This window comes from Mesoplodon mirus, assembly GCF_964341445.2.
Source record: "Mesoplodon mirus genome assembly, chromosome: 3".
NCBI classification, from domain to species: Eukaryota; Metazoa; Chordata; class Mammalia; order Artiodactyla; family Ziphiidae; genus Mesoplodon; species Mesoplodon mirus.
In genome coordinates this window covers 46180089-46207422 of record NC_138978.1, presented here as the reverse complement: position 1 = coordinate 46207422, position 27334 = coordinate 46180089, and the positions used below count along the sequence as shown (strand labels likewise).

General features: G+C 36.9%; 1 protein-coding gene across 1 annotated transcript in view; it reads left to right on the top strand.

Annotated features, from left to right (window-relative positions):
- Window positions 1–27334, top strand: part of EPS15 (epidermal growth factor receptor pathway substrate 15) — a 170222-nt gene that overhangs the window by 28801 nt on the left and 114087 nt on the right. Inside the window, exons 2-7 of the mRNA XM_082613362.1 lie at window positions 13673–13714; window positions 16960–17049; window positions 17943–17990; window positions 21908–22003; window positions 23954–24019; window positions 25167–25292. Coding sequence (XP_082469488.1) covers window positions 13673–13714; window positions 16960–17049; window positions 17943–17990; window positions 21908–22003; window positions 23954–24019; window positions 25167–25292 — 468 coding nt within the window. The remainder of the gene's footprint in view (window positions 1–13672; window positions 13715–16959; window positions 17050–17942; window positions 17991–21907; window positions 22004–23953; window positions 24020–25166; window positions 25293–27334) is intronic.

Here is a 27334-nt window from a genome sequence, read left to right as displayed (position 1 = left end):
TAAAATACTTAAGAATAAATTTAACCAAGGAGGGAGAAAGGCTTGTACAATGAAAACTGCAAAACATTGCTTTGACTTAATGTTTAATTAGAGGGAAATTGGTGGGTAAATGTGTGCAGTAGTGATACTACAGGGAAAATGGTGGATAAATGTATGCAATTGTGGGTTAATAATAAAAAATTATTCTTTTAAATTATCTTTATTTTGATATTAAGTTGTGTTAAATAGAAGGTGGCCCTTACAACTAAAGGTGTTTTAGAATTGGAAAATATGGTAATACCTCTCTGTTATGGAGGTTCAGATGATACAATGCATATGAAAGATGCTAGTAAAATGATGGTAAAGGTAATAACATTGACAATAAAGGCAACAAACCTAAGAATTAAGAGCAGAAGTCCTGCAATCAGACTTCTTGGATTTGAATGCTGGTGCCAGCTCTTAAATAGGTATGGGAATTTGAGTCAGCTACTCAACTTACTGATGTCTCATTTTCCTCATCTGTAAAATGGATATAATAGTATGTGTCATGTCAGGTTAAATGGACTCAATGGGTAAAGTGGTTAAGACTAGTATCTGGTGTATAGGAAATGCTCAAAAAGGATTCAATATATATTATTTACTATGAAGCTGTAAAATGACGACATTTGTGTATATATGATTTTAAAATGTAGTGTCTTTAAGTTCATACTTTATAATTTAACTTGCCTTTTTTAAAAACAACATTTCATTACTGATTCTTTTGGGTCTCTTGGAACTCCATTAACTGTGAAAATTTTCTTTGTCTCATTTGTGCAAAGCTTATATTTTTTTCCTACCTAATCTACTCTTCATTTGTCTGTATTAAATTCAGCATGCTTGTTTACCTTCAGCTAGCACAGGTCAACTTAACTAATCATATTATTAGTTCTAGCCTATTAATCATCCTGCTCAATTGGGTGTCAACAGTAATCTCTGAGGGTTTGCCCTCTCGTATTTTGTAAATTATTACATTGATGAAAATTCTTTTTACCAAATTCTTTTCTGTTTTGGAAAGGAGAAATGGAACAACTAATAAACATGGAAAAAAATGTTTTCTGAATTCATTTTAAGAAATTGATTTATTTAGGAAATGGTGTTTACTTCAAGTTATACTTGAGATAAAAAAGGTTGTGTGGATATATTTTTGAAAATGTTAGGTCTATAATATGAAAAGAATTGAAATAGCAAACATTTCTTTTGGTTTATATCCTTTGGTTGGGTCTATATGGCTCCAAGTACCAGTCAAGAAGTATAAAACTCACTTTATCAGCTAGTTTTATTCATTCTTACATCAGAACTTTTTCATGCAAGTAATAGGAAATGGCAGTTCTGTCTTAAGTGGAAAGGAAGGATGTTAGTTTATGTAATCGGTAGGTCCAGGAGTAGAGCTGGCTTCAAATGTGTTGGCATCACAGTGATACCACTACTCAAGTTTTCCTTCATATCTTGTCTCCAGTCTCAGGTAGGCTTTCCCATTATAGCAGTAAAATGAGCACTAAAACGTCAGGTTTGTATACATTATAACTCCAAATCTGTTGGAAAAGAGAGCCTCTTTTCTGGTAGGTCCCACAAAAGAACTGTGATATTCTCTGATCGGACTCAAGTCACATTTCTACTTGGAATAGTTGTTATGGAAAGTGGGTTGAAGAGTAGGTTTGGCAGAAAAATTTGAGGTTACTGACTGTTATGGGTTGAATTTTGTCCCCCCTCCACCAGTTTATATGTTGAAGTCCTAACCTCCCAGTACCTCAGAATGTGACTTTATTTGGAAATACAGTTGTTATAGATATAATTAGTTAAGATGAGGTCATACAGGAGCAGGGTGGGCTGCTAATCCAAAATCACTGGTGTCCTCATCAAAAGGAGAAATTTGGACACAGACACACACACAGGGAGAATGTCATGTGGAGATTGGAGTTAAGCTGTCACATGCCAAGGAACTACCAGAAATAGGAGAGAAGACTGGAGCAGATCCTTCCCTAGTACCTTCAGAGGGAGCTTGGCCCTGCCAGCATCTTGTTTTTGGACTTCTGGCCTCCAGACTGTGAGACAATAAATTTCTGTTCTCCAAAGCCACTCAGTTTGTGGTACCTTTTTATGGTAGCCTTAGCAAACTAATACAGTGATCACAAATTTATAGTTAAACCAGTGTGTCCTGTTGAGTGACTTTTTTAGCGGCAGCCTTAAAGAAGGAGGATAGTTGGGCTCATCCAGGTTTGGAGTTTTGCTATCCTGGTGTGTTCTAAAAGAGGAACAAGGGAATTTAGGTTAATGACAAGAGGCTTATTGATATGATGCACCGTAAAATATAAACTGAATGATGAGGAAAGTAAAGCAAAGAGACGGTCCGCTCTGATGGATCACAGTCGAAATAAAAGGTTCCATGGATAAGAGGCCTTATAAAGGTCAAAGGATGATAACTTGAAAGAGAAGGTTATGGTTGGAGAACAAGATGCTTGAAATAGTGGTTTGGGATATAGAGCAGTTTTCGATAATGGTAAAAGGGCCAGGAGTGATGTTACTATGAGAGTAACAGGATGACTGGGCCATAATATATCCACGTTGGTGGTACATTGTATAACTCTGTTTTGGAGAGACCACTGGTGTTAAGGACGTCAAGGAAGTAAGTAGCCAGGTTGTTGGATGGGTTGTCCAAGTCTGTGGTGAAGTCATCCAGTTTGATGGAGGTTTAGGGTGGAGAGGAAGACAATGAGCCATGTGCCAAAGCCTTAGATGAGTGAAGTAGAGAGACCAGGAGGTTAAGATATAACAGTGATGAGGAAAGGGAGACAGTAATTTTGCTGAAAAGAAAAGAGCCTCAAAAGAGTAGAGCTTGGGGCTTCCCTGGTGGCACAGCGGTTGAGAGTCCGCCTGCCAATGCAGGGGACATGGGTTCATGCCCTGGTCCGGGAGGATCCCACATGCAGCGGAGCGGCTGGGCCCGTGAGCCATGGCCGCTGAGCCTGCGCGTCTGGAGCCTGTGCTCCGCAGCAGGAGAGGCCACAACGGTGAGAGGCCCGCGTACCGCAAAGAAAAAAAAAATCTTTGTTTTTAAAACAAAGATTATGTGGACAAGCTGCACAGGTGAGCAAAGAGGGTTTTAATCCCATTTCTAGAACCTGAGATAGGCAGGAGGTTAAAACTGGACAGCAGCCATTTGAGAGGGCTTCAAGGGAGGTGAGAGATTGTTTCATTCAGAGCAGGGGGTTGGAGGTAACATTCTGAGAAAAGACTGTCAGGCTTTCTCTTCAGGGGAGGACCTATTTCACGTAGGGAGGTGGAGGGAACATTCTCAGAAGAGGTTGAGGAAAAAGGGACTTGCTTACTTCCTTCTGTGCTAGTCTGGTAAAGCCCTTGAGAGCAAGGAATGTATAATTCATCACTGTGCCTGTCTCAATCTTTGGCAAGTAATAGGTTGTCAATAAATGTTGAATCAATTAATTTATACTCCCAGCAATATTTGAGAATTTACTGTAAGAAGGAATTTCACTGATGATCATTTATTCAACTCATATTTTTTGAGGGCTGTAGGTATCGCAGATTTTTTTTTTTTAAAGATTTTATTTATTTATTTATTTTTTAATATGCCGTCTTATTTATTTAGGCTATGTTGGTTCTTCGTTTCTGTGCAAGGGCTTCCTCTAGTTGTGGCAAGTGGGGGCCACTCTTCATCGCGGTGCGTGGGCCTCTCACTATCGCAACCTCTCTTGTTGCGGAGCACAGGCTCCAGACGCGCAGGCTCAGTAGTTGTGGCTCACGGGCCTAGTTGCTCCATGGCATGTGGGATCCTCCCTGACCAGGGCCCGAACCCGTGTCCCCTGCATTGGCAGGCAGATTCTCAACCACTGCGCCACCAGGGAAGCCCGGTATCGCAGATTTGATGGTGAGCAAGGTAGATGTGATTTTCTGCTCTCATGGAACAAATATTATAGTGAGGGCAACAACAACAAGAAAGCAGACAGACAAAATGAAAACAAGTTGTAACAGGTCTCTGAAGGAAACAAGCAAGGCTGAAGTAGAAAATTTTAAAAATGGCCTACTTCATGATGATCCAAAAATGTCTCTGAGTGGGTAACATTTAAGCTGAGTCCTAAAGAAAATGAAGACACCACCTGTGCTTTTCAGGAGCAGAGAATGACATGTGAAAAGACTGAATTGGGACAGAGCTCTTTTAGAAGAACTGAAATATCAGAGTGAAGTTAGTGGCCTTAAGTGAGTCTGGAGAGGCGAGCAGAGGCTGGATAATGCAGGGACTCAAAGCCACATCAAGGAGTTTGGATTTAATTTTTTGTCAGATGAGAAGCCATTGGGGGGTTTAAACAGAAGAATGTTATATTCTTCTTTATATTTACATATACTCTGCAATCTGTGTGGCGAGAACAGTAAAGAATAAAAGCAGAGAGGATGGATTAAAGGTTCTAATAGTCAAGATGAGATATGAACTACGATACGGAGAGAGGTGGATGAGTTCAATATATGTTTTGGAATTAGAGTTGATAGCATTTGCATATGATAGATTGAAAATTGAGAATGAGGGATATGCTGACTCTTAGGTATTTGGCTTGTGCACCTACATAGTTGGTGGGAGAGGAATAGATTTTTGAGATCCTACCTTTTTTTTTTTTTTTTTTTTTTTTTCGGGTCCCTCACTGCTGTGGCCTCTCCCGTTGCGCAGCACAGGCTCCGGCTGCGCAGGCTCAGCGGCCATGGCTCACGGGCCCAGCCGCTCTGCGGCATGTGGGATCTTCCCGGACCGGGGCACGAACCCGCGTCCCCTGCATCGGCAGGCAGACTCTGAACCACTGCGCCACCAGGGAAGCCCCAGGAATAGATTTTTGGAGGAAAAAAAAATACAAGTTCTGTTAGATGTTTGGGAGACATCCAAGTGGAGATGTAAAGTAGATAGTATGTAAGTTGAGAGTTCAGAGAAGAGGTCAGAACTAAAGAAGATATCAATTGATATTCATCAACATAAGTGTAGTATTTGAACCAGGGGAATTGATGGGATCATCTGGTTGCCCAGATGTGTAGAAAAAGGACATGAGAGATGAGGTTGTGAATGTCCTTTGTAAAAAGTAGGGACTTCCCCGGTGGTCCAGTGGGTAAGACTCCAAGCTCCCAATGCAGGGGGCCTGGGTTCGATCCCTGGTTGGGGAACCAGATCCCGTATGCATGCTGCAAGTAAGAGTTCGCATGCCACAACTAGGATCCCACCTGCCGCAACTAAGACCCAGCGCAGCCAAAAATAAATAAATTAAAAATAAATATTAAAAAATGGTAAAGTGCTGTAAAATGCAGGAAGTGGTTATTTTGTTTCACTTGTTCCTTATTTGAATTTTTATAAATCCACATATTAGTTATTCATGCTTAAAAATAATGCTTCTCCCAGTGATTTCTGTTTATTTTGGGCTGGCTAGAATGACTTATGTAGGACTCACTGACTTCTAATGAGAGACCAAAACTAGTCTTTGTATTCATTCTTTGACACTTTGCCACCCAGATTTTTGGTCAGGTTGAATTGGATTTAACAAAAGCTAGTCGATTGTTGCTTTGAGTTGCTGGTATGGTCTCTTTACACCCATTGTTTTTCAGTAGTATACAGCTGTACTGTCTTTTGAAATCCTTCTGTCTACTTAAAGTCCCTTTAATCTTTCAATTCTGATAATCTCCAAAGCAAATGTATTCTTGTATTCAGAGTTTGAAAGCTTTCTTTAGAATACTGTTCTTAGAGTATTCCTAGGTCTTTGCCTGCTAACTATGTTATCAATTTATAAGGGTTTGTTATGGAACAAGTATGAGGTGTTAGCATGTTTGCAGCATGGAGCATTGCAACTTTTACTAGAATATAAGCTGTTTAGAGGGCAGGAGCCCTGTATGATTTTTGTAACCCCAGATATCTGAGCCTATTGTTCTATACTTAGAAGGCATCCAGTACATGTTTATTAAATTATTAAATGAGTTATGAATAACAGAGCTTAGGGTTTATACTGTTCATTATCTAAGGGAACTGCTCAGATGGCTGCTTGTGTTTTCTTGGGCTCCTCCCCACCAGCTCTAACAGTGAGGACTGCTCAGATGACTTGCTTTTCTCTACCCTCTATACCCAGCTCCTTTTTAAAGTTTCTTTATTACTGACTTGCTCTTGACTCTCCAGACAGCTTCTGATTACTAGTTCCTTTGTTAGTTTGGATTGCTGTCGATCACTGTGGCTCCTCTTTATTTTTTCATTCTTGTCTTCTTCCTTTTACTGTTTGTTTCCGCCCTGTTTTCCTTTGTATTGTGAAATACTCAAGTCTTTTTTAGACATCACAATCCTGTCCTCGGAAGGTTTTAGTCTCCTTCCCTGCAAGCCGGTCACATGATGTAAACATACGTGTGTCAAAGCACAGGCTCTGCTGGTTGTATTCAGTTGGTACTCTGGTCATAGGAGTTGCTGTTCCATTATTGGCAGGGTGGTTGGGGTGGTGGTGGAGGAACTGAAAGGATGTAGGGCTAGTTCCCCTTCCGGTTCCTCAGATCTCTTGAAAATGGAGTATTAGAAGGCTGAGTTCTAAAGAGCTGAAGTTTTGTGTGTGAATATGTCAAATATACTTGCATGGCAAATTACCCAGAAAATCGTGTGCTTTATAACACTTATTTATTTTTATGTTCACTAGTACTGAGTTGTTAATCATTTCTTAAGTTTTTAGAGAGACTAAAACTAAAAACATTTTGAGTGGTTTATTTGAAAGAATAAAATCTATTCCTTTGTCTCCTTTTCACTACCTAGACTTCTATATCTGTTTGCCTTTATACACAGTATTCTTTTTGTCTGGATTGCCACCTTCTCTCTACTTCATCATGGTCTTCGACACCGCCTTTTCGTGGGAAGTTGCAAAAAGTAGTACAGAGAGGTCCCATATACCCTTCATCCAGTTTTCCCTAATTGTTGTAACACCTCGTATTCTTATAGTACAAGAGCAAAATCAGGAAATTGACATTGGCACAATTCACACACTTTATTCAAATGTCATCAGATTTATAGATACTTATTTGTGTGTATATGTGTTGTTCTGTGCATATGCAGTGTTTTCATGTGTGGATTCATGTAGCTGTAACCATAATTAAGATAAAGAACTGTTCCATCCCAAAGATCCTTCGTGCTACTCCTTTATATTCATACTCACTCCCCTCCTTATTTATTTATTCTTTGGTTATTCTCTGTATCACAGGACCTTGTGATTAACTGAGAAAAAGATTGGCATTTTGTTTTAGAGGATGTCTGTCTATTTTTACCTTTTCCACATTGTACTATAACCATTTACAATAAGCCTGATACTATTTAAAGTTTCAGTTCATTTTGTGCACTATAGAATCATAGACTCTCAAAGTCATATAATCCAGCACCTCCTCTCACCACATAACCCCTGCTAACATGAAACTAAAAGTTTCATGTGAAGCAACTCTTGATACTTGTTTATTAACCTGTGAATTTCCCTAATAAGCAGGACCTCTTCTTTCTCCCCCCCCCACCACTACCTGGTATACTTTGGTGTTAGATTACCTATGTGTTAACTTTTGCTAGATTATGCTGCACTAAGAAACAACCCAAAATATGAGTAGCTTATAATAACAAAGGTTTGTTTACTGCTCTCATTATAGGTTCCCTAGTAATCACCTATGGTTCTACTCCACGATTCTTTTTCATTTCAGGATCCAGGCCGAAGGAGCACCCCCTATTTGTGACTTACTGTTCTCTTGGCAGAGAGAAAAGAGCAAGAGCTGGTGGAAACACACAATAGCTCTTAAAGCTTCTACTTGGAACTGGAACGTTCTCATATTTCATTGGCCAAAGTAAGTCACATGGCCAAGCCAACAGTAGGGTATCCACAGAGAGGCACTACAAGTCACATGGCAACAGGCAGGATTGTTAATACTCTTGTAAGAGGAGAATAAATGATTGAGGAATATGATACAACCTACGAGACCTTAGGATGGTATAACTTTTTTTCTTGGTAAAAAAAATTTTTCTACCCTGTGGCAGGCATGTAGCATCTTAGTTCCCCGACCAGGGACTGAACCCTCACTTTGCGTTGGAAGCACAAGAGTCTTAACCACTAGACCGCCAGGGAAGTCTCCTTAGTAAAATTTGTTATACTTGATTTTTTCTTAATAAAAATAGCAGCCTCACCCTTTTCTTTTCTTTTTTTGGTTTTCACTGCATTAGTTAGGATCACAGTGGCTTAAACAAGAGAGAATTTATCTCTCTCAAGTATCTGCCCAAGTAAGATAAGTGGTATAGGGCTGATATGGCAGCTTCATGATAGTGTCAGAGACCTAAGCCCTTTTCTCTATTGCTCTTTTGTTCTCAACCATGTTTGCCATCTCTCAGTCTGGGTAGCTGCTCCATGTTTCACCACCAAATCTGCCTTCTGGACAGCTGGAAGAAGGACCGTGAGGTAGAACGCATTCTCCTGTAGGTGCAGAACCTGGGAGTTGGGCACATTATTTCCTTTCACATTTCATTGAGGGGAACTGGGATTGCAAGAGAGTATGAGAAATATAGCTTTAGGTAGATGTCCAATATGTTCGAGTAAGATTTAGGGGTATTATTACTAAAGAAAGAAGAGAGTAAAGGATATTAGGGAACAATTAGCCATCTCTTTTTAATTCAATTAATTTAACTCATGCAAAACCTATGAAGAATAGGTGTTGTTAGCACTTTACAGATAAGGATGCAGGCTTTGCAAAGAGGTGAAATAAGTTGTTCAAGATCATACACCTAAGAAGTAGTGGAATGGGCTTTGAATTTAGGCCTGATACCAAAATGTGAGTGTTTTTTTTTTATAAAACTATATTGGCATTCCAACATCTCTTATTTTCAAGCACTTAACATTTTTTTCAGAGTAGTAATAAATAGCTATTGACTCTTTAGAAGGAATTCTTCTTACATTTATGAATATTTTACCTTATGACAACTGATAGGTGTTTATGATCTAGCCAATGAATAAATAATTGCTTTAAATTATAATAGTGTTAGAATTTTAAAAGTCAGATTTTGATTTTGATAACTTTAGTTTAAAAGTTTTCCTTTAGAAATTAGTTACTAAAAATTTATATGTAACTTTGCATACTGATGTCAGATTTTCAGATTTTTACATTTTTCCCCAAACTGAAAATAGTTTTATCGTTTTATTCTAATTATAAAAGTAGAAAGTGCTTATTATAAAAAACATTTTCAGAGAACACAGAGTAGTATAAAGAAGAATGTAAAAATCATTTATAGGGCTTCCCTGGTGGCGCAGTGGTTGAGAGTCCGCCTGCCGATGCAGGGGACACGGGTTCGTGCCCTGGTCCGGGAAGATCCCACATGCCGCGGAGCGGCTGGGCCCGTGAGCCATGGCCGCTGAGCCTGCGCGTCCGGAGCCTGTGCTCCGCAACGGGAGAAGCCACAACAGTGAGAGGCCCGTGTACCGCAAAAAAAAAAAAAAAAAAAAAAAAAATCATTTATAATTCCATTATACAGAGATAATTACTGTTACCATTTTAGCTATGCCTCTCAAAATTTTTTCTCTGTGCATTCATTATGTGTGTTGTGTACGTGTGATGTTTTTTAACCTGAAATGATCATATTTCAGTTTAAAAAAAAAGCCAATTTTACCAAGATACACCAAACACACTCTTTGATCATCTTACTTGAAGAGTAAATTGGCAATTTGGATGGCTTTTTCCATTCTCACTTAGCTGTATCGTATTAGTATAGTTAATTAGCACAGGCTGTACTTACTTAGTCACTTAGTGAGCTAATGCCTTCTCAAATGTATTTATGTAGTAACTAGTGAGTCTATAATGTGATGATTAATCAGGTACAGTTTGGAGTTCAGAATTTCTTACTATTTATGAATATTTTTCTGGGTACTAAAAATTCAACTAAATTGTCTTTAAATAACTCTTTGTTATTGATGGAATGTATTTCATTTGCTTTCTCTAGCAAAGTATTTATACCCTTCTCTGGGAGTAGGGTGAATATGTAAGTTTTTATTCAAACTGGGACATGTTTGAGAATGAAAGGGACATTACAAATATTTAAAGTTTTATATGTTTTTTGACTTTTTTTTTGGCCATCAAAATGGTTTTATTACATTGGTAGATCAGTAAAATAGTTCTGTTTTCAAAAATAAAATTTTATAAAATATTTGTTCTATAGTACAACAAAATAAAGTCTTTACATTGATTATGAGAATATTTAAAAACAAAAGCAGAATAGTTATTCTGGGTAATAGTCATTTTTTGTCCACTTCTTGGACATATCTGTCTATAATGTTGTGTCAGTAATACTTTTCTGAACAATGTCATTATTTTCCAATGTAGTTTAACTAGTTTTAATTTTTTTCATAAAATTATCTGCAGCATTTTTCAAAGTTATTTTATGGTGTGTAGTTGTTAACCCTTACAGTTGACTCTTCTCTGTAACCAGTGCTATATATATATATTTTTTGGCCATGCTGCTTGGCCTGTGGGATCTTAGTTCCCCGACCAGGGACTGAACCTGGGCTTACGGCAGTGAAAGCACCAAGTCCTAACTTAGCACTGGACCTACAGGAAATTCCCAACAGTGCTCTTCTTAATTGCTAACATACTCTCTCTATATGTTGTGAACTACCTGGCTACCTCAGGAACAATTTTACTAAATGGAGAATATTGTTAATTCTAATTTTTTTCTTACTGAAAACTGTAAATTTATCAGCCCCAGTATTTTCACAGGCATTGTCTTTTTGCCTCTATTAAAGGTACTCTTTGACAAATTTTTAATAAGACAAATCTTGTCATATAATTTGTCCCTATTTATGATTATTTTACATGTTCCACTAAATTTAGTTGCTGTGAAATCATAGGCTCTCTGTAATTTCATGTCATTCCAGTACAGAATATACATTTATCCAGTTAAAAACAGGAAGACTTTTGACGGGACTTCTAGAATTCATTACAAAGTATAATGATAGAATTTCAAAATTAATTCTTGTATTCTGTTTGAACTCCCATCATTTAATTTGTTTAGTACTTCCCTTGCTTTTGAGGATATGTTTCAATGCCTTGGCAAACTTTCTTTCTAATAATTGATATTTGCTAAAAGCTTCAATAGCTGAAGTTTTTTTGTGGGGGGGTTTATTCATTAACTTTAATCTTTGATTAAAAATTTCCCACTGATTTTGAACAATATTCAACCAGTCATTAGAGGACTTGTTTTCAAAAAGATTCAATACTGAGACACTTAGGTTGGATCTATAAAGTCAGTCTTTCAAAGATTCCAGCCTTTAAAATCTGATGACAGGTTGCAAGTAGGGAACACATATTGCCATGTTTAAGTATTTTTTTGTTTTCAATACCATTTTTATACTTAAAATTTAAACCAGGGATATGTGAAAACATTTGTAAATTTTGGCATTTGCAGCTAACTCATTAACAGTGATGCCACTGTAGCTCTATGATAAATAGAAGTAGCCTTAAAATTTTTATGCAAATTGTCTGTCTATCCATTTTCTAGAGAAATGAAAATTTAGTACTTAATCTTGTATTAAACATATAATTTCTTCTCTTTAGCTCATTGTTCCTGAAAGGGTTTACTGGATAAAAAAAAGAAAAAAAGATTGTCAAACAACAAAATAAACAAACAGTTGTAGAATTATACCATGCAATAAATGACAAAACCACCTCGAGTTTTTAGACTGTTGACTCCTCACACAGACTTCATTTGCACCTAACCTGTAATTTCTCACTTACTTGGCCGGCTAGTGGCCTGATGGATCTTGCAGGTCATTGCACATGTCACTGTACTGACTGGCACATCAGTCAGTAGCCCAGGAGCCAGCAGAAGCACCAGTGTAAAATATTTCTTGCAGAGTCTTGAACGGATATAAGGAGTTACCTGTCCATGGTTGCTTGTGTCTGAGGATACTTTTCACTGCGTCTTTTGCATGGTGTCCTTGAAAAGGTGTTAGTTATGTTTTATCTGTAAAGAGTCAGGAAAAAAGTGGAATTACTGTTAGTCCTCTTTACAATTTCATCACTTGTTCAGTGGTTAGAGCACTTAGACACTACTAGCTTGGCCAGAAGTTAGATGTATATAGTAGAGGTGTACTAAATTCATCCTGGTTTATTTTAGTGTAGTGATTAATAAAAAATAGTTCATTTAAGAAGTGAGAAATCTGAGAAAAGTGGTAAACTGGATGGGATGCTGAGACAACAGATTGTACTGTCCTGAGCAAACCAGGGCATATGGGAAACAGCATGGTAATGTGAAAGAGGATGGAGCTTAGAGTGAGACAGTCCTGCATTTAAGTCCAGTCTCCACCATTTAAAAGCTTGGACAAGCAACCTCTCTAAGACTAGGTGTATTAGGGTTTTCCAGAAAAACAGAACCAGCAGGACAGACACAGACACACACACACACTGATTGATTAATTTTAAGGAATTGGCTCATGTGATTGTGGAGGCTGGCAAGTCCTAAATCCACAGGGCAGGCTGGAGACCTAGGGAAGAGTTGATGTTGCAGCTGAGTCTGAAGGTGTTCTGGAGGCAGAATTCCTTCTTCCTTTGGGGGACCTCAGTCATTTCTCTCTTAGGGCTTTCAACTGGCTGGATGAGGCCTACCTACATTATAGAGGATAATCTCCCTTACTCAAAGTTTATGGCTTTAAATGTTAATCACATCTTAAAAAAATACCTTTATAGTAACACGTAGACTGGTGTTTGACCAAACAACTGGGCAGTTAATGGCTCTTGAACTGTCCCCTTTTCCATCCTTGTTTTCTTTACTTTTAGCATGGCAGTTGAACAAGTTGTCTTCTATAACACTTTATAATCTTATCTGTAATCCTTATCACCATTCAGAACTCCTTACTGTTCTCTTCAAACATAACTGAGATTTCTGTTGATTGCATGCATTTTTGCATGCTGTTACCTTTGTATAGAATCACCCTCTCCCCTTCTCCCTTACACCTCAAATTTCTGTACTGATGTCAACCCTATGAAGTCTTCCTGGACTTGCTTCCTGGTTCCCAAACACTCTTCACATTCATGTACAGGCGAACCTGAGCCTTCAAATATTGATACTCCTAAGCTGCCTTTCAGATGAGATAATATATCTGTTCATCAGCTGACCAAGGAACCCTTTGAACTGTGGTATGAATTGAATAGCACTCCCTTCCTGCAGGCATTTCAGATCTGATATCAATATCATCTTTTTGTTCATTAGTATGTGTATTCATTTGATTATTTTACTGAAGTGGTTTTTGAGGTACCTTGGGCACTTGGGTAGAGGATGAATGCTTAAGGCTTTGGACTTTTCAATTCGTCTTTAACCAAATCATTTCACCCCTAATTTGTTATATGTTGGGTTTCTGAGTAAAATTTTATATGAGGAAGAGAGTTCTGATGTCAAAAATAATTTTAAAATTCTTGTTTTATTTCTTGTCTTCCTGATTCTTGGTAATCCATGTGGCTGCCTTTATTCAATTTCCCCTCCTGCCCCCAGAAAGAAACAATACCAAACTTTTTGAAATCAAGGATATTTTAATCGTATTTATCTTTATTTCATATATCTGTTGGATGAATACAAATATATTAATAGAAGTCATTGAATATCATTTAATTTCTAATTATTTATTTATTTTAGTTATCAAGTGGGAATCCTCTATATGAAAAATACTATAGACAGGTAAGATGTTTGTTTCTTTGTCTTCTTAGATTGAACATAGAATATACTTTCAACTTCTGATTGTATATATGCAGATTACCATCCAGCTGAATAAGTTTGACACTTCTTGTTTTCATTTTCTTGTGCTTTAATCTCCTGCTTTGATTAATGCTTTTAACAAGCTCCCAGAAAAATGAAGGAAAGATAATTAAGCCCAAACACTTAATTGTCTTAAATATCTATCTTAAAAATCCATGTGGCATTAGATATATTCATCCAGATATAAACATCCAAATTAATTTATAAGCTAAATAGAAATGACTTCTATGTTGTTTTTAAGACTTATTAAAGTTTAATTTTCATGAAGTTAAAACCATGACTCTCATACAAATATATAAAATGAACGTGTGTCAAGGATTTTTTTCAACTCATTAATTATTGGGAGAACCAGTGAGATGTAAAAATGGGAATATGAGTTACAGAGATTTATATTCTCTATCAGAGAAAGTTAATTTCATTGGTATGGATAGGAATCATTTGCGTTGCTATCAGGTTTATATAATTTAACCTCTACCCCTACAGAGTGTAAAGTAGCCGAGTTGATAGAAAGTCAGAGGTGCAAACCATAGATCAGATTATCTAATCTCCTGAAAGTGTAGACAGTCTTATTTGCCCATTTCCAAATACCAGATCATTTTTCTTGATAATCTCTTCACCTTGTGATCACAATTACAGAAAAGGCCGGTCTCCTTATACAAAGAAACTGGGTAATCTACATATTGCAGCAAGTGTTAATGAACCACTGTAGGTCTCCTTGTGTGACTTGCAAATCTAAAGCCACACACTTACTATTTAACAACTTCTAAGGCCAGCTGATTAATTTCTGCTTGAAATTTCTAAAGAATCTCAGATTGTACTTTTTAAAGTACAATATTTATTCTTCTCTTTTAAGGCTAGGATCCAAACTTTAGAAATTCTCTTCTTCATATTTCACATGCAGTATAAATTTGAGTGCATTTACCTCATCTTGAGGTTTCCCATGTCTGCTAAGTTTTCTAGCCTGCTAAGTGACCTCGCTTTACTGCTTGAGTGACTGGGATCTTACAAACCATGTTGCAGGCCAGTCTTCCTGCAGGCCTTTGTAGACATTGGTTGTACATAAAGGCAATCCCTGATCCTTAATAGCGGCTTGTTCTATCTGAATAAAAGAGAATCATTCTCAAATATGGCCTTGTTTTTGTACAATTGGTTTACTCAACTATAACCTGATAAAAAGGAGAATAAATTGTTATTTAACTTATTTGATAACTATATGGCCATACAAAGTAAGGACATTCAGTTAAAGGATTTGTTTTTGATTTCTGAAGGGTCAGTGAGAATCAAATACCATTGAAAACTGTTTCATTCAGTTTACAAAAGCAGAGCCTACTAAATTGAGGGATGGATATAGAGTAAGAAAGGGCTTTTCCACATATCCATTAGAAAATAGAATAGTAAAAATAATACCAACAATATTCCACATAAATAATCATAATTGAATTTTCCTTAACACTTCATTCAGCCCTGTGTACTTAATTCTTGTTCTTCTGCCTCTTGGGTCAGGCAGGAGTCTGCTTTCAAGAGATATATCTACTTCCAGAATGCAGAGTCCTGGAATTTTGACTTGGTCTACCAGTACAGTCTGAAAATTGTCTAAGTGATGTCAGCCCAGAAGTCTTTATCCAAAAGTCTATATTTTGAAGTGTTAATAGTTCAGATAGTGGTATCGTACTTTCCATGAGGCTCTGAGACTGTCTTTCTTTGTTAACAACACAGATTGTGGCCTTTAGCTTATGGCAGAGCCTTTAGGCAGGCATCAGAGTACAACAGAAACTGCCTGTAGATGACAAAGACTAAATGGCTCTGTTTAATTATTATAATAACCAAAAGAATGGAAGATAGTAAAATTATTTATGGAATACACCACATAAATATGTCATAAGAGCTTGCTCCGGGTTTCCCTTTCCCCTCAGTGCCTCTGTTTCTAGGCTATGCGGGGGTAGTTGTTCCTTTTTTATCCCACCCTGGTCAAGGGGTAGGCAAAGAAATTGAGTTGTGGAGAATTCTAGAGGCAGAGTTCCCAACCCTTTCTGTACCACCTTGTTACCCCAAATTTGGGTTGGGCAATTCTTTGCTTTTTGCTGAGTGCCTGATTTATCCCATGTTCTAGCACTTGAAAGAAAGGATTTCTCTTTTGCTTCTTTGCTGGGATTGGTCTGTCTGGAATGCTTTGTATATGTTTTAGCAAACAATCTTTTAACTAAAGTGGAAAAACAGCTAGCTCACAAATACCCTCGTATCATGTTACTATTCCCATGACTTTTAAAAATTTACTTTTCATTTTTACAAATAGAACTTTAGTTTAGGAAATCTCTACGGAAGTGAGAGTCGTTATTTTTTTTGAGCTGTTTTTTTGTTCTTGGTGACCTCATTCTGTCTTAAAGGAAAGTCCCCATCAGTTAAAATGATGTGTTTCCCTTAATGTGCTTTAGGAACTTAGCAGTTTTTAAAATTTCTTTAAGTTTATAAGGCAGTCACTGCTGGTTTTAGAACTGATATTGCTTTAATTTTTTAAAAAAGTGTTGCAGTTTCTTAAGAGTAAGTATAAAAGCAGAATTTAATTATTTAAAGATATTTGAAAAAAACCAGATAACTGTGCAGCTATTCCCTTTTATTCAGAAGACCTCTCCAGGAACTATTGCCCTTTTCCTCTATTGCCATTTAAGTTTATTGGAATTTAAATGGCAGCTATAGAAGACTTGGAATCAGAAGACATGTATTAATGTTATGACTCCACTAATCTGTTCTACTTCCTCTGAGCTTCAGGGGTTTTGTTTTTTGTTTTTTGTTTTCTTGTTTGTTTTTGTTTTTTAATTTGGCCACACTCTGTGGCTTGTGGGATCTATGTTCCCTGACCAGGGATTGAACCTGGGCCCTGGCAGTGAAAACACTGAGTCCTAGCCACTGGACTGCCAGGGAATTCCCTGAGCTTCAGTTTTATCATGTGTGTAATGGGCATGATAAAAAAAACACTTTGTAGATTGACAGTGCTGTCTAGATGGTACTCTTTTCATGTGGGTCTCCAATATTCCATGGCCTTTGTTAGTCAAAGGATTTCTGTTCCCTGTTTGAAAAAGTCAGTTCCCAAATTACAGGGAGAAAGGCAGGTAAATAATCATAATTTTGTCTTTATGTTTGTTGTCAGCTTATGGTTTGTATCTTTTCAGGTTGATACGGGCAATACTGGAAGGGTATTGGCTTCTGATGCTGCTGTATTCCTGAAAAAATCAGGACTTCCAGACCTGATACTTGGAAAGGTAGTATTTGTTCATTGTAACTAGATATAATGAATATTTATTAGTGTAGATAAATTTGGTGCAAATTCAGAAAGATAACCATTAAGAAACTTAGAAGTTATGGAAGCAGTTACAGTAATGTAGTGGAGGGAATTTCTGGTGTAGTGATTTACCCTCTTGAAAAATAAGGTGTTTTTCAGATTTTTAGAAAACAAATTACTTTTTAGTAGGATGAAATGAGGAAGTAATAGTACATTTGAGTGGTGTGGGGAGAAACAATGCAGACTGGGAACCTTGCCACCCACTCAGAATTGGCTCTTTCCCTACTTCCTCTATTAGAACTGTCTCTGTGTTTAATATGTGGTAAATAGAGTAGGGGATGAGAGGCTTAGGAAGGAGCACAAAGAGGTGGAAAAGTCCCTCTCTTGGCTTGATCTCCTTACAAATCCTTATATATGATATTGGTATGTATTCAAACCCTGAAAAATAATCATTATTAATAATTTAATTATTCACAAATAAACATTAACTATTTTAGCTTACCCATAAGAAAGAGTATCATCTTAATAAGGATCTAAAATCAAGGTAGCATGTTCTAGTAGAAAGAGTATTGGACTTGGAGTTAGAACCTGGGTTAATAAAAAAGTCATTGGACTGGAAGTTAGAATATGGTCTTCAGTTCTTTCCCTGATGCCTTGGATGTTCTTGAGTGAGTCACTTAACCTCACTGGACCTTAGTATCTTTGTGTGTCTTTGCACTAAGTGATCTTTAAGGTTTCTTTCCACTTTTAATTCTATGATTCTTAAATCTGACTACCAAAGAGCATGAGGTTGTAAATTGCAGGGATTTCATTTATCTTTAAGGTGATTTTTGTTAAAATATAGATTGATACTTTTTTTTTTCTAAATTTCAGATCTGGGATTTAGCTGACACAGATGGCAAAGGTATCCTGAACAAACAAGTAAGATTCAGAGATTGACATGAAAAATTTTTGAGGGATTCAGAATAAAAAATAGCCAGCAATTTTTTGTATTTTTAAACTAAAAGTTGGTTTTTACCAAAATGAGGGTTTTGTGAGGGCAAGTGTTGTAACAGTGAAAATATTTCCAATCAGTAGGCATTAAAATACCTAATTCCCAAAGGTTAGTGTTAGTTTGGTGACATTTAGTTCTCCTGGAGTGTTGTAGTATGTTTGGGCTGCTGTAAGGAAATATCACAAACTGGTTGGCTTGTAAACAGCATAAATTTATTGCTCACAGTTCTGGAGTCTAGAAGTCTGAGATAGGGTGCCAGCATGGTTCTAGTGAGAGCTTTCTTCTAGGTTGTGACTTCTTTATTCTTACATGGCAGAATGTGCTAGCGATTTCTCTGAATGCTTTTTTGTAAGGCACTTATCCCATTCATGAGGGCTCCATCCTGATGGTTTTTGCACTTTCCAGAGGCTCTACCTCCTAATGGTTCTACCATTATTTTTGGGATTTTGAATTTCAATATATGAATTTGGGGGGACACATTCAGGCAATAACATGGGATTTATTTTTCTTAGTTATTCAGGGAGACTTTGCTCTTTGTATCTTATTAATTAAGTTTCTTATGTGTACAGGGTTATAAATAAAAGTGGATTTTATTTTATTATTTTTCTTTAAATTTATTTATTTATTTATTTATTTATTTATTTATTTATTTTTGGCTGTGTTGGGTGTTCGTTGCTGTGTGCGGGCTTTCTCTAGTTGCGGCGAGCAGGGGCTACTCTTCATTGCGGTGCGCAGGCGTCTCATTGCAGTGGCTTCTCGTTGCGGAGCACGAGCTCTAGGCACGCGGGCTTCAGTAGTTGTGGCACGCGGGCTCAGTAGTTGTGGCTCGCGGGCTCTAGAGTGCAGGCTTGGTAGTTGTGGCTCACGGGCTCAGTTGCTCCGTGGCATGTGGGATCTTTCTGGACCAGGGCTCGAACCCGTGTCCCTTGCATTGCATTGGCAGGCAGATTCTTAACCACTGCGCCACCAGGGAAGTCCAAAAGTGGATTTTATTATTCATGTGTTAAGATGGTACTGTGCGTTTGAAGGGAAGCTCTTGGCTAATCAAACCTGAGTACAGTGTATTCTGGTCTAGGTCTTATCTCTGACATATAAACCAGAAAATGGTTTACAAGCCAGAAGTACACCTTAGACCAGAAATATGTGAAAGTGGTTGTGGGCATTGGACACCATCAGAGAACTTTAAAGTTCTCCTTTTTGGAGATGGATTTCAGAGTTCTACAGGATTAACTTCAAAGCTTGCTACATGCTAATACATTGGCTGAGCACTACTACTCAAAGCTAATTTTCCCTATGGGGATAGCTGAAGCTAACTCAGAAAAGGGATAGGAAAAATTAGATGAGGGGGTCAGAATACCCAGTCTCTTATTTAAGATTCCAAGGTTAGATTGTGGTCCCCATTGGACCCCTGGGCAGAAGGGCCAGTTTGGTACATTGGAGACATTGGAAAACTAAATTCGCATGGGCATCCAGGGTGCTTTGTACTCGGTCAGCACATATTTGTTGAGTACCTGTTTTGAGCCAGGTTTTAGCAATGCAGAGGTGAACATGACAGGATGTGGTGCCTACCTTCATGAACTTACAGTAAAATAAATTCTTCACTGCTGTTCCTAGACTCTGGATGTTTAGTTTGAGTTGTCTTTGTTATATCCAGGTGGCTGGATTTATGGATCTGCTGTTATAAACTTTGATGTTTGCATTGGAGGAATAGATTTTTGAATTAACATATGAAATTAAGAAAATAAACCAATACTTACTGAGTTTCTATGTGCCAAAAATGATAGTTTTCTTCCTATAGTGTGGTTTTAATTTTGTTCCTTATAATACATTGCAAGGTAGATATTAGCCCCCCTTTTATTTATTTATTTTTATTATTATTATTTTTTGCGGTACGCGGGCCTCTCACTGCTGTGGCCTCTCCCCGTTGCGGAGCACAGGCTCCAGACGCGCAGGCCCAGCGGCCATGGCTCACGGGCCCAGCCACTCTGCGGCATGTGGGATCCTCCCGGACCAGGGCACAAACCCGTGTCCCCTACATTGGCAGGCAGACTGTCAACCACTGCGCCACCAGGGAAGCCCTAGCCCCCCTTTTAAAGAGTTTTTTTAAACTTGCCCAAGGCCTCGCAACCAGTAGCAGAACTAGAATTCAGTGCAATACTATTTCACTTCAGAGCCCATCCATACTGTGGGAGTGGACCTGATTACCTAAGAGTAATTGAATCTCATTAGAATGAGAAGAGAAAAAGGGTTATTTAGAGTTCAGCATTTAAAGGATGGGAGGAGACATTGATTTCAACAAAAGATACTTGAAAGGTCTGAGGAGAACTAGGAGAGCTTTATGAAACTATGCCGGTAGAGGAGAGCTTCAGGGAGGATCATACTGTCCAGGCTGCAAAAACAACAAGTAGGGGATGTTTCCCTTGTGGCGCAGTGGTTAAGAATCTGCCTGCCAATGCAGGGGACATGGGTTCGAGCCCTGGTCCGGGAAGAGCCCACATGCTGCGGAGCAGCTAAGCCTGTGTACCAAAACTGCTGAGCCTGCACTCTAGAGCCTGGGAGCCAAAACTACTGAGCCCATGTGACACAACTACTGAGCCCACGCGCCACAACTGCTGAAGCGTGTGCGCCTATAGCCCGTGCTCTAAAGCAAGAGAAGACACTGCAATGAGAAGCCCGCGCACCGCAATGAAGAGTAGCCCCTGCTCGCCGCAACTAGAGAAAGCTCACGCACAGCAATGAAGACCCATTGCAGCCAAAAAAAAAGAAGAACAAGTAGGATGAAGCTTTTTTTAAATTTTAGAGTCTGTTGTATTTGGTAGCTAGGAGTTTATTTGTGACATAGGCAGTTGTTTCTCTAGCTAATGGTAGGAGTTGAAATCAGATTGCATAGAAGCTTGTGTGGTGAATGAAAAGAGAAGGGGTGATCTTGAAATAGTATTTTTTCCAGAAATTTATTAGTGAAGGCAAGGTATTATGTAAACAGACAACGTGCAAGTTTCCAGGAATAGGTTAAGTATTGAGTAAGAAGGTTGTAGGTGAGAACAGATGTGAGAAAAGCAGTAAAGGGTTGATTGCATCGGCAACTGTACTGGAGTATTGACAAGTTGCAAGTAATCATAACTGGAGTAAAGGGTTTTGTTATGCTTATTCTCAGACCTGATTTTAACTCAGAACAGCTGAAAACAAGTTGCTTCAGTGTCATTCCACTAATTAAATTTTGGACCGAGGCTTCAAATGCCAAAAACCCAAGGACCTTTGGGAGAGATTTACAAATATTTTGAAGTCAAGCAGTTATATAATTGTTTTAGATGTTGCATAGTTATTCTTTGTAGCTTTTCTGGAATAACAGTGACTGAGTCACTTGAATGATTGGTCTAGTGTTAAAATTTATAATCTTAAATCCAGAGATGCCTTTTGATAACCTTTTATTTATTTTCTTCTATGTGCAATTTTCTTCTAGACTTTTTCTCAAGATTCTTTTTCTCACTTAAATTATAAAAATCCTTTAACATCATTAAATATTCTTTGAAACATGATTATTAATTTTGGTATATTTCCAAATATATATATTTATCAGTATATCAGTTTATTTATTTTCCCATTTATATTAATTTTTTTTGCTATTTATAATATTAGGAATATCTTTGTACATGGATCTCTCCTTGATTTTAGAGCAAGTGTTTTTCAAGCAAATGTGCTGTTATATTCGCTGCAACATAAAAATCTTGGAGTAGTTTTGAATTGTTTTATATTTTCAGATTAAAGGTATGTGTGTAGATAGATGGATGGATGGATGAATGGTTAGATAGATCATGCTCTTAACATTCATACTTTTCTTTCTCAGGAATTCTTTGTTGCTTTGCATCTTGTGGCATGTGCCCAGAATGGATTGGAGGTTTCACTGAGTAGTTTGAACCTGGCTGTTCCTCCACCAAGATTTGTAAGAAATGCTTTTAAATTTAAATTGTATTTTAAAAAATGATATCACATGATTTGAAAATTAAAATTTACTATATTGAAAAAATTTTCCCTCAACCCCTATCACTCAGCTACCCAATTTTCTTTCTTATGGCTGCTGTTGTTATTAGTTTCTTGTGTATCTTCCAGTTATTATATGTGTATATAAAGACATATAAATACCTATATCCTCAGTTTACATTAATTGTAGCATACTATACACATGATTCTATGCCTTTTTAAATAACTTGATATGTTTCGGAAATCTTTACATAAAAGCTTCCTCATTCTTTTTTACAGCTGGATAGTATTTCCATGCTTCTGTTTACCTTAATTTATTTAACTTCCTATTGGTAGGCTTTTAGCTTGCTTCCAGTCTTTTATTATTTAAAACATGCTGCAGTGAATAATAACCTTGAATCTGTGTCACTTTGCATGTGCAGAAATATATGTGTAACTTCTCAGAACTGGAATTGCTGTTTCAAAAGTTTGTGCATTGTAATTTTCACATATAATATCTACTTGTCTTCCATAGTGGTTGTATTAGTTCACAGTCCCACCAGCAATTGGTTGAGTGTACTTCTGCTAACATACTGTTGTCAAACTTTTGGTCCTTGGCAGTTTGATAGGTGACAAATGCAATATAAGTGTAGTTTTAATTCGTCCTTTTGGTTTTATGGAGTGAAGTTGAGTAGTTTTTCTCATGCTTATGAGCCATTTACATTGCCTTTATGTGAAATGTCTGTTTGTAACCTTTGTCCATTTTTCTTTGGTTGTTTGTCTTTTCTTATTGAATTCTAGAGGCTTTTTATATATTAGGGAAACAGTTCTTTGTCTATATGAGTTGCAAATATTTTTTCCCAGTTTGCCATTTGTCTTTTGACTTTCTGGTGATTTCTTTTTCCATAAAGAAGTCATTGTTTTTAATGTAAATGAATTATTAGGATTTAAGTTTTTTAATGGTTTCTTTGTTCACATTTACATTAGTCCTGATGTAAGGTATGCATATGGATTCAAATTTATGTTTCTTCAAGATGGCTACCTTTTAGACTTAATACAGTTGATTGAATAATCAATCTTTTCCATACCGATTTGCAATGCCACCTCAATCATGTGCTGAATTCTCATATGTATTTTGTTTTTTTTCTGGATTTTTTCTGTTCATACCCATTGATCTGTTTATCCATATGCTGGTGTCACATTGTTTCAATTATCACATTTGGTAATTCATATCTGATAGGGCTAGTCCTCCCCACCGTACTGCTTTTTTTCAGAAGTTTCACGGCTCTTCTTGCTTGTTTTTAAATTCAGTATTTTAGTATTTGGTCTGAGTATTATGAATTTAACTTCAGTTTTGAGAATTTCTGTACTTTGAAGTTTAGTTGTGGAGTCAGGGTTAATTTAGGGATTTGTTGCCTAACTATACTATTATAAAAAATTTTCAAACATATTCATCTGTCTCTACAAGCAAATAAACATAATAACTTGGACATGGTGTTGATAGGTTCAGGTAGTTGTAACTTAGAAGTCTTAAGTTGAGTTCTTGTTCCAGTCAGCTTTCCTTAAATAGTGTAGGGAAAAAGTGATCAGTTAACAGGGCCATAAATATTTTTGTTACATTCAGATATCTTTATCTTGATTTCGGTTGTAACAGGATTTCTTCTATAAGACTTACATGTTTTATTTAGTGCTCCACAGTCATTTAGTCATTTAGTCATTTATTCATTTAGTTAGCTCCATTAACTCAGCTTACTCAGTTTTTGTTTCATTTGTACTCAGATGAAGGTCTAATAGAGTTAATGTAAAATAGTGTCCTTTGTGCACTGAGATCCAACATTTTGTCTGAGTATTTTTAAATCCAAAGATTATTTTCTCTTCATTGTTTATTGACGTGAGGATTTCAGCCCTTCATGTGCTATATTTTCCTTTTTAGCATGATACCAGTAGTCCTCTGCTAATCAGCAGAACTTCTGCAGCTGAGCTCCCATGGGCTGTAAAAGTAAGTAAACTTTGTAACTGTTCTCTCTTTTACTTCACTTTACTTCCTACCTACATAATCCTTTCCCCCTACTTCCAAAATATATTGCAGTCTGTATTAGACTTTACTGTGGAGGAAATACTGGTACTAGAAATTGCTTGAGGGATGTTACAGCTCTGTCAGTCATTTTATGACAGTTAGTTTTGGCTTAATCTCATTTCTGTTATAGTGTAAACTAAAAATGGTGATCTCATAATCTTGTATTAACTAAAATATTTGATGAATAGGTAGTTTACCCCACTGGTACAATTTCTTGTTTGAAAAGTTCTACTTAACTAATTCTCTTTATGGCTCTAAAACACTTCTTTATGAAATCTTTTTCTAAAATGGGTATTTTGCATTACAGTTATTTGGAGGCACCAAAATGGTTATAGCTATCTTATCAAATTTTAAAAATCGTAATTTTAAAATAGAATATAGCAGATCGAATAACCTGTAATAGATGTGTACAGTTTTGTCAGAAAACCATTTTGGTTTGTATGCCTGTGTGTGCTTGTATGCTATTAACTTTAAAAAGTGTAAGGATCTGGGCTTGGCTTGGAAAATCATGAACAATAGTTTTTTATATTATAAAAATAACTTTCTGGGATTTTAGAAAGTACCTTGTTATTGATAAAAAGAAATCTTGCTTTGGGAAAAATGGGGGAAACTTGCTGTCTATTTCTGTGGCAGTGATTTCCTTTTTTTTTTTTTTAATTTGTTTGAGTTTGAAATGTAACTAAATACCATGTTTAGAAAGTCATAGAATGTCACTAACTAGCTGTGTGTTCTTATAAAAGTTACTGTTTTGCTTTGGATCTGTTTGAGTGAGAGGGTTGGCCTAGATGCTCTTCTCAAAGCCCTTTGATCACTAAAATCTTTTGATTTTAAGCTAACACTAGAAAGGCAAAGATAGTATTCCAGCTACAAAAGGGATGGAGGGGATTCTAGACTTTTGAGTGGAGTAACTTTTAAATTATTATTTACTATAATATATTTTGATGAAAGTAAAAAATGTTTTTTAAATGATAGTTTTAAAAATGTTGTCTATTCTTTGAGGACTCGATTTTTAAAACTCCAGTTAAATTTCTTTCACCATTATTTAACTTTGATCTTTTTTGTATTATAGTCTGAAGATAAGGCCAAATATGATGCAATTTTTGATAGTTTAAGCCCAGTGAATGGATTTCTGTCTGGTGATAAAGTGAAACCAGTGTTGCTCAACTCTAAGTTACCTGTGGATATTCTTGGAAGAGTAAGATATTAAATTCTAAATGTAACTTTTATGTATTTTAATTTTGTATCTACCAGGAACACTTAAAAATACATAGATCTTATTTTGAAGTTGTATTATAGAATTTTTTGTGTTTTGACTTAATATATAAAATTATTGCCAATTTATTTCTTTGGTTATTCCCTCTAACATATGAGCGTTTGAAATTAGCTATATATAATCCTTGTATGTAGGTCCTTTTTTCTTTGAGCTGTATGCTCTGACCTCTGAATTCCTTGATTTAATTTCCAGAGACCATCAGTATTCTGCATCTGCCATTTACTCTGTGGCTGTATCATACAGCCTGGTTAAAGCAATAGTTTCATCTCTGAAATCATAAATTCTACTCTCTGAAGGGAACTTCTTGTCTTTCTAGATTTCTTTCCTAGATACTTGCAAGACTAATTCTTTGACCTCATCAAGACCTTTATTTATTTATTTTTATTAATTAAAAAATTAATTAATTAATTAGTTATTTATTTTTGGGTGCGCTGGGTCTTCGCTGCTGCTTGTGAGCTTTCTTTAGTTGTGAGCGGGGTCTACTCTTTGTTGCAGTACACGGGCTTCTCATTGCGGTGGCTTCTCTTGTTGTGGAGCATGGGCTCTAGGCACGCGGGCTTCAGTAGTTGCAGCACACGGGCTCAGTAGTTGTGGCTCAAGGGCTCTAGAGCTCAGGCTCAGTAGTTGTGGCGCACAGGCTTAGTTGCTCTGTGGCATGTGGGATCTTCCAGGACCAGGGCTCGAACCCGTTTCCCCTGCATTGGCAAGCGGATTCTTAACCACTGCGCCACTAGGAAGCCCAACCTCATCAAGACCTTTAAATCAGACTCTTTTATTTTCCCCATATTTTGAATTTACTGTTTTCCTCATCCGTCCTGGATTTTTTTGGTCCACTGTTTCATGTCAGTATCCTTAGCTTCCTTTGCCATGTTTTCTAACTTTTCTCCTGCCTGGTGAAAATCCAACCTTGCATGAAGCTAATTGTCTGCCTTCTCTCTGGTTGCATTCAGACTACTGAGAAAGTCTTGTAAGATTGGTATCATCATAATTTCATGATCTTCAGCTGGGTTTTCCATACTGCAGTCACTCTTGTGCTGTTTCCATCATGATTTCTCAATACCCCTCTTTATATTTCAAACCTTATCTACTCTCATTAAACCTCTAGTCCTTTCTTTAATTCCTGCTTAGTCAGACTACATGGGGTCAAATCCTGGTTACACCATTTCTTAACTGTATGACCTTGGGCAAATCATTAGAAAACCATGTCTCAGTTTTCTAATCTTTAAAATTAGCATGGTTCACAGTTTGTAGGGTTATACAAATTAAATGTGATAATGTATATAAAGTACCTAGCACAGTGCTTGGTACATACTCTTTGAACGCTAGCTGCCGTGATCATGATGATAACGACTTGCCACCACAACACCAGTACTACTGGATCAGTGTTGTATAGTTTAGGTGCTCAATAAATATAATAAATATTAATTTAAAAGCTATTTTCTAATATTGTTTTTCATTAATTATTTTTCTATTGTGTGATCTGTGTGAGATTTCTAAACTATAAATATAATCTTGTTATTTTTTACTTAAAAGTTACCCTCTTAGGTAGCTTCCCATTGCATTTAGGAAAAAGTCTAAACTCCAGGGCATTCAGTGACCAGGCACTTGCTTATTTTCACTCCTGTCTCTTACCAGTATACCTTCTCTTCCTGTCCCAAGTAAAATTTTGTTGAATATCTTAAATACCTTCATTTCAGGCATTTAACATAGTTTATAGCTGGTCTAAAGCTATGGATTCTACTCTAGAGTTAGACCAAATATACCAGGGCCTTTTAGATTTTATATTTATTTTGTATGCCCTGGACATTAGTTGGCTAATGATTAATAATACAGTGTTCATTGGACACTTATTTCAGATGATTAGAGGTTCTGTATTATAGGGAAAACAATAATGGACTTGGTTGGAAGTCTTCACATTGAAAACTGATTCTGTTACTTAATAATAGTTGTTATGATCCTAGATA